At 35.6% G+C, this 14,782-nt stretch overlaps 1 protein-coding gene across 2 annotated transcripts in view; it reads left to right on the plus strand.

The window, feature by feature from the left end:
• The first annotated feature begins 481 nt into the window (after positions 1-481).
• The window catches only part of GABRG2 (gamma-aminobutyric acid type A receptor subunit gamma2), a 129,324-nt gene continuing 115,023 nt past the window's right edge, over positions 482-14,782 (plus strand). Inside the window, exon 1 of one of the 2 annotated variants that reach the window (XM_005209697.5) lies at positions 482-913. In XM_005209697.5, the coding sequence (XP_005209754.1) occupies positions 807-913 (107 nt within the window). In that variant the 5' untranslated portion in view covers positions 482-806. 2 annotated transcript variants of the gene reach the window in all.

Genomic DNA, 14,782 nt, shown 5'->3' on the forward strand with positions numbered 1-14,782 from the left:
AACAACCACTCCTCCCCCAACACCTGCTCCCCCTTCCCCTACGATGTAACCCTGATTTCTAATGTTGCATGATTTTAAATAAGGATTCTTGGCAGATCTGAAGAGACACCTTCTGTCACTGGTGATATAGTATATAAATTGCTAAAGCATCTCTTGTCCCCAGGAAAGCCTCTCTTTGCATGCCTGTGTGTGCACCAAAGAGTTAAACAGCGCTGGAAAGACACCACGCATGTGTTAATTCCTTCTGCAGCAGCACGCATCGCTTCCACTTTGACCTCATAGTTAATCTGCGTGATGGTTAATCACGCAGAGACTCGAGTATTTCTTTTAAACACATACACACACCCCCAGCACACATACATACTTGCTGCCCTCTAAAAGAAAAATCAAAGCAAAGCAAACAAATAAACAAACATAAAACGATGGACCTAGGAGAGTATGTGTGAATGGTGGGGGGACATGAATATGTGTAAGAGTGTGCCCGCGTTTCTCATTCTCTTATTTGTCTCCTATGCGTCTGTCCCTGTACCCTCCCCCTGCCTCAATTATATTATTCCCCTAGACTTGAAAGCTGCTCCCTGAGCTGATGCTTTGATGGTATCTGCAAGCGTTTGTGCTGATGTTATTTCTGCCCCCTGAATATTAATTCCCGAAGCTGGTAGCAATACGGCTCCCCAGTGACGGACCTACTAGAGGCAGGTGGGGGGAGCCACCATCAGATCATAAGCATAATAATAATACAAAGGGGAGGGATTCTTCTGCAACCTAGAGGCTAGAGGCAGGGGAGGGAAAAAAAAAAAAAAACGATGAGTTTGACAAATATATGGAGCACAGGAAGCTCAGTCTACTCGACTCCTGTATTTTCACAGAAAATGACGCTGTGGATTCTGCTCCTGCTATCGCTCTACCCGGGGTAAGATATGCCCTTTTCGGGGTTGTTTTGTTTCACAGAGGTGGGGGAAGGGGTGGGGACCGAGGAACTAGGGAGACCACCCAGATTTAAAAGACTCTTCTGGGATTTGGGGCTTTGTTATTTAGGAGAATGTGAATATGTGGGGCAGGAAAAGGAGGGAGAGAAAAGGAAGGTCATTTTCGTTTATTTATTTATTTAATGGGTTTTATTTCTTTCTTTTAGAATGGAAAAGCTAACGCCATAAAGACTTTGCGTTTGGGGAGTAGCATTTTGATAGTACTGCAATCTGATGTCTAGGTGGGCTGTGCTGATACATGCTGGCATTTGAGGCCATGTTGGAGGCGTTTGGGTGGGGGTCTGGAAGAGAAAACTACAAATGGGGTCCTGGCGTATACCCGGCAGATGTGTTTGTGGGTGTGTGTGTGTGTGTGTGTGTGTGTGTGTGTGTGTATGTGTTGGGGGATGGGTTCTGCTCCTGTGACCAAAGTATCTCTTGTTTCTGCACCTGAGCATTCTTAAGATGAGTGAGCCAGGTTTTCTATCCAGCCCCATTGACCTGGCAGCAGACTCCCTGGTGGGGGTAACATGGTTCAGCACCAGGGACAGCAGTCCTGTCAGGGCCAAAGGAAAAGAAGCTTGTCTAATCCCATAAGACAACTTTATATTTACATAGGACATTGTCATAGTAAGACAGAATGCCGATGGAGCAAAGGAGCACTAATGATGTCTGGGGACCCTGCTTTGATTATCCTCTCCCCCTCCTTGAGATAGGAGGGGCATTGTTGGGCATGGGGTGGAGAATGTAGTTAATGCATGGAGGGATATAGGTCTGGAAAAGAGTTGGCTTTGCTGTAGTGTTGAAAAATATGCTGAGCCAGGTAAATGTGATGCCTAATTGGGAAGTTAGGCATTAATGTCTTAGAGCCTTATTACATTGAATGGAAAAGATGGGAAAAGATTGTGTTGTGAAGTGTTTTGCACCTAATTTTTTTTTTTTTAACTTCTTTGCACCAAAGATATCAAGGAAATATCCCTTCACAAATAGTTCATCATTTATCCACCCACAAAAACAACCCCCCTGACTCAACACACACCATCAGGATTTCCAGCCAGAGCCAAAGGCAGGTTAGAGGTCTATTGTACTTATATTAGTTGCACTCTGCTTTACTGTCACTTTGAGACAAAACTCAAAAAAAAGAAAAACTAGCTATAGAAGAAACCAAGCCATTGCCTAAGGTTTTCCTGGGAGTTGACACTGCTATGTAGTAGTTGTAATGAAGGGAGATAAAAGAGATGAAGGTGAAAATATTTTTTTATTTTATTGAAAAGCTAACTGTGCTGGTCCTGCATTCTCTGGAGTAGATAATCAGAGGAAAAGATTTCAGTAAAAAGGAGACCCAAGCAAAACAAGGAGTGAAAGTCTCTCTTGGGAGTTTGCAAGTAAAGAGAAGGGCCTGCTTAATCTACCAGTACTTTTCATACCTTCCCGCATTACATTAAAAATTGAATGCATTTTCTTTAAGAGTGTCAGATTAAGTAGCTTTCTCAGAAGAGGGCCTTTTACTTAAGATAGTTTAGGTGTTATGCATTTTAGTGGCATACTGGAAAAACAATGTTTTTAATTAAAAATTATACACATTTTACTATTTAATGTAGTATGTAACCTTTAATTTGTTTCAGAAATTGGGGAATTTAGTTACTTGTTGATAGAAAAACATCATTCTCATGTTCCTACCATTTATGAAACCTGTGGATTAAAATACACTTTCCTTCCCACACACTTAGATTCATTTTAGTAAGCAACTTTATACTTAAATAGATTAGTACATTTTTATGTATTTTATCTCCAAGGGACTTATTTTAACCAAAAACATGCAATTTTATTATTTGTAAGCGTATCAAATTTAAGATGTCTTCTTATAGCAACAGTCCTACCTTCTCAAATATTATATAAAAACTAATATTAGGGATATATTTTAATTTTCAATTCCTAGCATGGTATCTAGATGAGCTTTATAAGTAGCTCTAAATAATGGGAGTTATGTGTCAAGAAAACTCTTCAATAGGAGGATTTTCACATTTTCTCTGTAATGACAGAGAATGGAGTCACTGTAGTTTGGTGCAGAGAATGTGATCAGAGTTTCAGTTTGTTGCAATCCCATAAAAAGAAAAAAAAAAAAAATGCCATTTGAATGGCTGAATAGAACTGAATGAAAATAGTAGCTTTGATCTCTGAAGCTGATCCTGAAGGACAGCAAGTGACTAGAAAAATGTGAGTTTCTAGGAGAAATTTAAAAAAGGCTTTTTGGGTAAACAGTGGTAGTAGAATCAGAAAGTTGAAGGAATATTAAAAAAAATTAACGACTTTTTATTTATATAACTTCAAAGAAAAATGTCCCTCGTTAAAATTGACTAAATTAATTAGATTGTGTGGGAATATGAGTCATTGGCATGAGGATGTTTATAGCTAATATCTCTTATGTGGGGGATAGTTAATTTCTGAAACCCAAAACTATCTAAACTATCACATATCTTTTATACAATGCTATCATATGAGTCATCTGGGAAACTTTCTAAACTTGTATGATTCTTGAACCAAACAAGCTTGCTGTTCCCTACCTTTCCAAATTTTCCACTTCGCCTTATTAGAAAAGAAAAATCAAAATCACTTCCTCAGCATATTTACTTGCTTAGTTATAGATATAACATTTCAAGTAGTGTCTACCCTGAGACAAACATACATCTGTAAAAAAAAAAAGAGAGAGAGAGAGAGAGAGAGAAATATTTATCACTCAGTATTTCCCAGGATCCAGCTGCCTACTACCTTCTAGACAAAACGTAGGCAGAAATTTAAAAATCAGCTTTTAATTTAGTTACATAAATGCATCTGATATCTTAGACTCAGTTTAGAATAATCTCCTCAAGATAATTGAATTACAAACTATTTAGCAATAGAGGCCTCTGTGCTACACATTTTAAAATTTGCATCATATCAACAAGAATTTCTCTTCAAACTGGAAGAATGTAGGACTGAGTTTAGAGATTTTATCTTTGTTGTAAATATTATTTTGCTAGGACTGTGACTAGAATAACTTCCTAGTAATTCCAAGACAGACTTTCCACAATTTAAGTACAAATAGGCTTTACCAGGGCTTCCCTGATAGTTCAGTTGGTAAAGAATCCACCTGCAAGCAGGAGACCCCAGTTCGATCCTGAGTCGGGAAGATCCCCTGGAGAAGGGAAAGGCTACCCACTCCAGTATTCTGGCCTGGAGAACACTACCGAGTGACTTTCACAGGCTTTACTGAAATGACATAATACTTGTTGAAGAGATGCAGAATTTGCCAACCCAAAATATGCCTCTTCGGCATAAGGATTATTTTAGGCTTATTATTTTTAACAAACAGCAGATACAGGTGTGAAGCTTAAAACTGAGTGGAAGTTACCTTTTGTAAGAGGCATTCAAATAACAAAAATCTCAATTTTTATGAGTATCTCCATCCCTCTACCAGAAAGAAGAGTTTGGCTAAATATCTAGAAACTTACCAGTGGTGAAGGCAGAGATTTGAATCTGCCTAACAATCATCCCCTTGTTGACAGTGCTTTACTCAATAACTGCCCTTAACTGGCTCCCCCTGCTCACAACATCTTCTTTTGTCTTTAACCAGACACTGTATGTAAGGAGGTGGCCTGGGCTATTTGAAGGACTTAGCTTTCCTGGGTATCTCCTATGTGTACAGAAAGTATACATGTTATTACATTTCTGTTTGCTTTTTTTTTTCTTTTCTCTTGTGAATCTTATTAATGCAATGATGTCTCAACCAAGAATCTACAAGTGTAGAAGGAAAATTATTTTCCTCCCCTACATGACTGTCCAAAGTACTTCTGCTAAAATCAAAGACCTTGGAAGACTGGCAAAAACTTTATAGTTAGTGCATTTCAGAAACTGTTTGACCATCACAGGTGTCCAAACAATTTAAGTGCTTAAAGATACAGGATTTCAGTTGTGGTGGGCACATTTCTTATTCAGGCAATTATGAAAGAAAGAATTCATCCTCCTGCTACTGGTTATAAGAAATCCACGTGGGTTATAAAAGACCTATGTGACTTCTTCAAAGTCAGAAACCAAATAGTAACAATGTAACATCAAGTTCAGATTTTCCAATCTACTTGTGTCATGTGTATACATACAATGAACCAGATTTTACATATAAATATTAATATATAATATAGATTTTAATGAACATATACAAAGTTGTGCAACCTATTTCAATGTATAAAATATATTTATTTTATATCATGTGTGTGTATATACACACACACACACACACACAATTTTACTAACATTTGTTAAGTAGTTTTTGTGAACCACATTTGACTTGGAAGCCAAGATTATAGAGACTTTAGACTTGCTTAAAAGCAACAGATAATTAGAAGTAACAAAATAATGATTAAGCATGTATGTGGATAGAAATAGAGATTTATAACGATAAATGTGTACATTTGTATACATTTCACACCATCCTGGGGTTCGTTGCTGTGTCGCTTGGTGGGAGTTTTCCGGGAACCAGGGAGTGGCTCTCACTCCAGTTAATACCACTAATTTCCCCCTACCCTTCTCCTCCCCTCCCCAGCACTGCTAGTAGCAGTGAGTTGATGTGAGTTCCACGCATGACCTGCCAACTGCGTTGATGCAACTGGAGCTTTCTCCTTTCTGTGGCTGCCAGCACTCACCACTTACTTATCATCTCATCACTTTGCCCCAGACCCCTTGTCCTGAAGCAGGATCTCCGAAGGCCTGTCACCTCCCTGCCTTGTCTCTTGGGCCATAGCCACTCTGACCTTGATGTGTCCTTTGCTAAATATGACTTTTCTGTATAAATAAAAGGTGATTTGGCATGTTCTTTCCAAAAATATTTTAGAATTATATGTTCATACATGATAGTGATAACTGGTTTCATTTTGTATCTGTCACTATTTTCCAAATTTTGTTTTCTGTTTTGCTTTTTTCTTCTGATTTTTTTCATCAGGTTCATTTGCTCAGTACTGCTTACTTATAAGTGTATTTAACTGATCAATTTTAATTTTTATAAGTATCTGATTCTACCATCATACAGTAGAAGCTAGTATGGATATACATTCTATTAGCCCAGTAAATAAAGATTGAATTTACCTAGTAGTGTGGCTTGAGGTCCTCAGTCTGCATCAGTCACTCCATTTTTAAATTTATCTTGCATTTTTGATTGAAAGCTCTAAAAGATATGCTTAGAAATAATCCAGTATTCAGTTATTTTATTAGTTTAATAACATACTAAATAATATTATTTAATACCTGGGAAAACTGTTTAGAAAGTATATTTTCTTAATGGTTATGTGTAACTAAAGCATAGTTTAATCTGGTAATTCAGTCATTACCCAGAAAGTTAACCACTCTTTTTCATCCCATTTTCAAAAAAACTTTGTCTTCTATTGAGAAAATTTACAGGATGACTTGTTGAATGTTGTTGGATAGTTTTCCTACAAAAATTATATATTGAGGCAACCATACTGAATATGAAAGTAGAAAAAAATGTTGCTGCTTCAATATCTGGATATCTTTATCTTCAGTGTATAGATATTTAAAGTTAACAGTTTTAATCACCTCAGTCATACAAGCAACAGCTTGATTAACTTCTTTGGTATGTGAAAACTTAAAGTGCTTTTTTCATTTCTAGAGGAAAACAATTTACACTTTCCAGATATTGGGGCTTTTTTTCCTGAGACTGTTGGTGTGCACACTTTTTCTCCTTCTGTAGCTTTGTAAGTTAGATGAGGAAAATAATATTTTACTTTTTTGACTTTTGAAAACAAGTCATAGAATAGTTCTGAAAATAGTCCAACTCTTCCTGAATTTTGGTGGTGGAGTAGGGGTTAAGATTTCCCCAGTCATATATTTCTAGAGCAATACACCACACCATTCACCTACAGTCTTCCTTTTTCTCTGTAAAAATAAGAAAAATACTTGGATTGTTTTGAGGTGTAAAAGACTTCTCCAGTTTGCTTTACTGGGAAGGTTATTTCCTATTCATTTCTTCTGTATTCTAGAGAATATGAATCTTTTAAAAGGAAAAAAAAAAACACTTTTAAGTTACATATTAGTGATTTAGGGTAAAAATAAAATTTAACTCCAAATCACATTAATCCCTACAGTATAAAATAAGAGGGCAAATATGGTAATAATTCTATATTATTATGAAATCATTATGTAACTCTCAAGACAAAGTGCTATGTAAATGCTAATAAGTAGTCCTGATATTACATTCTCTACTCACTTATAAAGAAAACCATATAAAAAAAAAAAAAGAAAACCATATGAATACCAAATAAGTAATAGTGTAGAAAACAAAAGATGCTTTTTAAGCCAAGGTCCTTTGTAATAATTGAAACCCTGCCATGAACACAAGTATCGTAGTAGAACCAAAGTCTATGTAGTGAGATAGATAAATAGCAAGTTCTATAATTTATTTAGGCACATTTAAATTACATGGCCAAAACAAACTGAATATAACTTGTCAATATAACCTTGGTAGAAAGAAATAAATGACTTATTTGTGTTCTTTTGTGCAGGTTAACAGTCCCTTTTTATAAATTGCTTTTGAAAACACATTTGAGATACAATAAGTAAGGGAAAAACTCTAGATATAAACTATAGAATTGACTAGTATTTCAGCTAGTTCTATGCTAGTAACGGTATATAACTATATAATTTATAAATTGCTTTTGAAAACACATTTGAGATACAATAAGTAAGGGAAAAACTCTAGATATAAACTATAGAAGTGACTAGTATTTCAGCTAGTTCTATGCTAGTAACGGTATATAACTATTATGGGGTAGCAAAAGCCATAATTCTGTCCTCATGGAGTTTGCAGTCTCATGGGTGGCAGGCAATGATCAAAGTTTTACTAATTTTACCTTAGATAAATACTACACAGCAAAGTCATATGGTGCTATGAAAGACTATGACAGTTTTCTAACTGGTGAAGGCATAGGACAGAGAAATTAAGTTAGGGCCACAAACTAGCTAAAACTGATCTACAGTCATCTCATTTGTTGGTTTTAATATTTCAACATCCTTTTCTTTGTTATAATAGTTATTGCTGTGTTTTTTTTTTTTTTAACCTCAGTTGAAGAGGTTTTTTTTCACTTAAAAATGAGTGGTATTTTTTGGAAGAAAAGTGGTGAAAATTTTTTAATGTTCTAAAAACAATTTCTTTTTTTACTATTTAAAAGTTATGTAGTAGACTAGAACTATATTAAGGATAATTAAATAATGTAATACATCATATGTGACATTATTTTAACACAAACTAAATTTACCAATCAATGGCCAGTTGAAAGGCTTATGCTCTACTCACCCCCATCCAGTAAATAGGTCTTCAAGTTACAGATGCGTGAAAGTAGATTTATTATCCTACCACTGCCTCCAGCTGAGGCATCTTCCCTGATTCTTTGTCAACCCAATATAGTCAACTATGTCAAAAAGGGAAAAACAGACACACACACACACCTGTCTTAAATATAAATACCTGTTGAGCATCAATTAATTTCAGAGTTGGATACAATATGATAAAAAATAGAGTTTTGAAGATTTTAAAATTATGTGCAAAATGTACTGTGTATGACCTTTAAAAATATGTGCAGAAGGAGACTGTGAGGCATGCAGGATTTGAGTTCGCAGACCAGGAATTGAACTTGGGCCATGGCAGTGAAAGCCCAGAATCCTAACTACTAAGCCACCAGGGAACTCCCTCAAGTTACTTTTCAATAATAAGAAACTATAATCTTTCAGCAAGAGAATAGATTGCTGAAATTATTAACATAATTCCAAGGAATTATGTTAATAAATTATCAATTTTTAAAATCTATTTTACCTATTTTATTCTAGTATCTCCTCCTTTCACCTAAGTCCAGGAGTGGGATTGCTAGTCATATGGTAGTTTTATTTTTAATTTTTTAAGGAACCTCCATACTGTTTTCCGTAGTAGCTGAACCAACTTACATTCCCATCAACAGTGTAGAATGGTTCCCTTTTCTCCACACCCTCCCCAGCATTTATTGTTAGATTTTTTGATGATGGCCATTCTGACTGGTGTGAAGTGGTACCTCATTATAGTTTTGATTTGCATTTTTCTAGTAATTAGCAATGTTGAGCATCTTTTCACATGCCTCTTGGCCATCTGCATGTCTTCTTTGGAGAAATGTCTATTTAGGTTTTCTGCCTATATTTTAATTGGATTGTTTGTTTTTTTGATATTGAGCTGCATGAACTGTTTGTAAATTTTGGAGATTATCCCTTGTCAGTTGCATCCTTTGCAAATATTTTCTCTCATTCCATGGGTTGTCTTTTTGTTTTGCTTATGGTTTCTTTTGCTATGCAAAAGCTTTTGAGTTTAATTAGGTCCCATTTGTTTTGTTTTGTTTTTTCCTTCATTACTCTAGGAGATAGATTGAAAAAGATATTACTGCAGTTTATGTCAGAATGTTCTGCCTATGTTTTCCTCTAAGAGTTTTATAGTGTCCAGCCTTACACTCAGGTCTTTAATCCATTTTGAGTTTATTTTTGTGTATGGTATAATTTATAAACTAAATTATTTCAGGGAAGTCCCTTAACCCTATAACTACCACTTGTTTAATATCTGTAAGATATTTAATTATATTGATATATTGTGATAGGTGATGTTCACCCCTAATAATTGGGAGAGTGAATGGTAACAGAAATATAGTCATGTTTAGATGCTATTAATTTAAGCATCTTTCATTGTAAGCCTTCTATTATGAAATGATACTTAAAATATGGTTGAATTTCTCTGTAACTGATTTATTGAACATGCTGGAATTACATAGCTATGGTCTAGAAATTATGTTTCTTTTTAAACATCATCTGTTGAATCTACCCCTCCCCGCCCCAACACCACATCTGGACAATATATATCCAATGTCAAAACTTTCCATTCATTTTAGAGTTTGTAATCTCATTTTCAGGTATTAAATTCATCTAAATTGATCCTTCAATCTCTCACTCACTTCAATTTTTTCTTTTTTATCTTTTCTGTTCTCTCATCAGGCCTGACTTAAGATTTCTGCAGCCCACCTATTACATCATGTTCTAAAGGCTCCCCCTCTTTTTATTATGCTGCTTTTGGCTTTTTTCAAGATTAGGGTCGAGGTAGGAAGGACGGTTACATTTGCAGAAAGATCTTACTGTACTTTCTGGGTGAAAGAGGTCTGCATACTGAGTCATTCTTTCATGGGGGAGTTGGATGGGTTCTGTGAAGCTAACCCTCTTCCTCCTTCCTCCCCCTGGGAACCTTGAGAATTGCACTATTCCCTGACATGGGTCATGCTGTAGGGACTTGATGTTTCATGACAGTCCTTCGCTCCACTCCAAAAATACATCCACTCTGACTTTATACTAGCATTTTATTACTAGAGTTGCACTATAAACTCTAAATAAACAGCACGATTCCAGCATGACTATTTTTCTGGCATCCATTTAGCTCAGGAAGAATGAATGAATGAAAAACAGACTCTGAAAAATTACTTGTCAGCTTCTGAAAGTAATGGTGTTTTTCTGACTCAGATTCACTATAGGGATTGTTCAAACCAGCTTATCTTCTTTAGACTTTTTCAGGAAAGAATCAAGCCACATTAGTCACTTAGGCTGCTTAAATTATAGAGACCACAGGCCAAATTTTGCTAAGAATTCTCTGTCTACCCTGTGCTGAAACAGCATTAAGAAGTAAATAATGCAAGTTTTCTGTTATGGGTAGAGATAGCAGTTATCTCTGTTAGTCTTCACTAACTTCATCTATGAGTGAGTTTCTTGACTTTGTTTTCCACTTGCCTTGAGGGAGAGGTGGAACATATGTCACTGTGAGGAGGGAATATGAAACTGCTGTAGCTCTTTCTGCAGTTAGGCCAACAACCTTATTCCATAAGAACTGCTCTCTCATTGAATCTTTTAACTTCCATTATATGGTCCCAAACTGGCTGAAGGAAAAAGAATGCAGGAGTGGTTTTTGGCTTTCTCTAGCAAGTTCTGCCTCTTCTTGGGAATCCATCACATTGGTGTTAAATGAGAACATAACATTTCTCATTTTTTCTCAGTTCTGTTATGATAATTTTTAAGTATTTAAGAAAGTATATTTAGTATTATGTTCCCTATTTGATTCATTTCTTCCTGATATCCACTACTTTATTCACCTTCTTCACATCTTTGCTCAAATATTGCCTTCTCAATGCCTACACTGATCATTCAGTGCACTATTGCAAATGTCCATCAATCCTATATTCACAACTCCAGTTCTCTTCTATGTTTCACCTTTCCTTAGTATTTACAGTCTTCAGTAATTAGAAAATTTTCGTATTATGACACCTACTGATTTATTATTTTAATTTTTTACTTTCTGTCTCACTCAGCTAGAATCTAGGATGGACGAGAACAGAGATGCTGTTTTGTCCTCTGCTATACTCCAGACTGTTAGAAAAGTGCCTTGCTTCTGATAAATGTTCAGTAATTACTGTTTCATGGGATCACAAAGAGTCAGACACGACTGAGCGACTGAACTGGAACTGGAAAAGTGAAAGTTAAGTCACTTAGTCATGTCCGACTCTTTGCAACCCCGTGGACTGTAGCCCACCAGACTCCTCCATCCATGGGATTTTCCAGGCAAGAGTACTGGAGTGAGTTGCCATTTCCTTCTCCAGGGGATCTTCCCAACCCAGGGATTGAACCCGGGTCTCCCTCGTTGGAGGCAGACGCTTTAACCTCTGAGCCACCAGGAAACTGGAATTACTGTTTAATGAATTTAATAATAATAATGGCATCTCCCTTTCCCTGAAATTTATCTTCTTTTTAAAAAATCTTTTCATCTTTTCCATAGCACCTAAGTCCAGCATACATGGCTGGTGACCAAAACAAAAGAGCAAGTCCTACAGTGTAGTGCAGTCCGTAAGAGCATAAGCCATGGACCTGCACTTGCCTAGTATTCATATTTCTACCCTTGACATTCACTACGTGATGACCCTCAGTAAATTTACTTAACTTCATTCATCCTTAGTCTCTTTGTATAAAAACAAAAAAGACAATAATTCCCCTTAAGCTTATTTTGAGTAGTAATTGACATAATACATTGAACGTGGCACATGGTAAGCATCTCTTATATGTTGTTATTGTTTTTACTACTACAGGGTCATTATTTATTTCCTGGGATATCCCAAGAGGCACAAGTAGCCTCTCCACCGCTACTAAACTTTGAACTTGGGAAAAGTACAGGAGAGGGGTTTTTTGATAAAAATTCTGTAATTCTCTATTCCCCTGTCTTAATTTGTGTAAGATGAGAAAATTGAATAAAGCTCCCTAAGTTTCTGGAATGACAATACTGTTCATTCATTTTAGATCCATATTATATATAATAAAATGTCTATTATGCATGGGCCAAGTCCCAATAACAATGAAATATGTGCTGACATATAGGCCTTCTTCCTGAAGACAGTTTCTTTAACTATATGCAAAGAAGAGAGAGCTGATGTTTTTCTATTCAAGTTTTTGACTGATTCCCCATTTTTTTTGCGTGTCCCTTATGGATCTGATAACAGAGTAAAATCCAACTCCATCTGTCCCCTAGGTTACTGCATCAGCCATCTAATGGACCTTTCTGATGCCGGTTTTTTGCCTTCTGATTCATTCTCCATACAGCAGAGAAACTTTTTTCCTAACAATTATTTTCCTAAATACAGATGTAATTTAGATTCAATGAACTGTTAAGAATTTAAGAGTAGAGTTAAATTTTTCAAATGTATGCAACTAGGAAAACCACCACCCATATGTACACATACATATTAGTTTTCAATATAATGAACATAAAAACGAATCAAGCTCTCAAGCACTATGTTAAATGCAGAATGAAAATAAATGCAAAGTAGACAAATTTCCTCCTTCTTGCCTCCTGCCTTCTTGCTATAAATAGTTATTGCATTCCTAATGCTTGTTTAGTACTGTACTAGGGATTGGAGATTAAAATGGAATAACAGACATCTTCATAATCCTCTTAGACATTGCAGTCTAGGAACAGGCAGATAGTAAATAAACAACTTTCAAACTGTGATAAATGTTACATAACTAAAAGGTGTGATGTGGTGAAAAAAGAAACAATCTATATTAGAAAACTCAGGAAAGTCCTATCTGAGTAATGGATAAGAAGTTGAGATTGTAAGCATATTAAAAAAAATTTAGCCATGAAAAGATTGAAGAGAAGCCCTTTCTTATTATAGGTAACAGCAGGTTCAAGGGCCTTGAATAGAGGAAAAATTTGGTGTGGGTCAGGAAATAAAATATAGCCCACATGTATAGAGGACAGTGATCATGGATGAAGAGGTCAGGATATAGGATTTGGGAAGCAGAAGGCTACTTTGTATGGTGTAGTCTTGTGGCCATAGTGAATATTTTAAATTCAGGAAAATACTTCATATAATAATACCATCAGTTTTGTTCTTATGGAAGAAGTGTGCCTCTATGATTTGGGGAATGGTGAGGGTTGCAGTTTGCCTAATAATTTTAAGTTGCTTGGCAATTAACTAAACTGTTTACCTATAGCTTCCTTAGAATTATATATAGTGTTGCTCTACATCTTGCTGCAAAATCTTAGCAGGAAAAAAAAAAAAACTATTGATTCTGCTATTATATCAATTACTTAAAACATGGTCTTTTTTTTGGCATCATTATGAATGCCATAAAATTATGGCACTATGAAATGATTTATATTTAAGTTGTGTGTTTAAACATATATTTTTATAAAGATAAATGTTTTGCATCTAAAAAATGGAAAAGATAGTTTAATTCCAAATTAATAGGTTTTCTGGGGAGCAGTTATTGGCCTGAATGATTTTTAAATTTTAACAGATTCTCACAGGGAACATTAACAAATGTACATTTATTCCCATCCATAAAATATATTATTGAACTTCATCTACATAAAATAGAACCACAGAAGGTAATACTTCTTAGAGCTTGAAAGATATACAAAAATCTACACATCAAATAAGAAAAAGAAAAACTGCCATTTTATTAATAAAAAGTTTCCTTTTCCCCAGGAGATTTTTTAGTGCTTAGACTCACTTACCTCACACTTTAGGAAATTTCACAAAAGTCTCATGTCAATGAATATTTTGAAAAATTCAGTGATTTACTTTACAGCATAATAGTTTTATTTTTTAGTTAACATACAGACAGCAAACTGACCTGTATCAGTGTACAATTGTATGAATTTTAACACACATGTAAATTCTTATAATTCAGTATCCCAAATCAGGCTGCTGAACAGTTCTACCAGCAGCCACAAAAGTTCCTCCTGTAACCCCTTGTAGCCACATCCTTCCCCCACTCTTAACTCCTGGAAACAACTACTACTTCATCACTGTAGTTTTCCTTTTCAGGAATGTCATATGTGTAGATTCAGCATACTGCCTTTGAGAGTCAGCTCAGTTACTGTGGTGTCAGTAAGCACATGAACAGAAGTCCCACATTACCTTGAGATAAATGCGAGCTAAGACCATGATGTGGTAACACTACACACCAACCAGAATGGGTAAAACAAAAACAATACTGACCAGACCAGGTGTTGGTAAGTATGTGAACCAAATGGAACTCTCATACATTACTGGTGAGAACTAAAAATGGGGATCAATTTGGCAACTTTGTGTAAGAGTAAGCATATGGCTAACATTACTGAACAACCCCACTCTGATTGCCTGGGAGGATTGAAAATTTACATTCTGGAATAATGGATTTTATACTTATGTGATAATTTTTTCAGAAATGCTTACATA

Source organism: Bos taurus, chromosome 7 (genome assembly GCF_002263795.3).
Source record: "Bos taurus isolate L1 Dominette 01449 registration number 42190680 breed Hereford chromosome 7, ARS-UCD2.0, whole genome shotgun sequence".
Lineage (NCBI taxonomy): Eukaryota > Metazoa > Chordata > Mammalia > Artiodactyla > Bovidae > Bos > Bos taurus.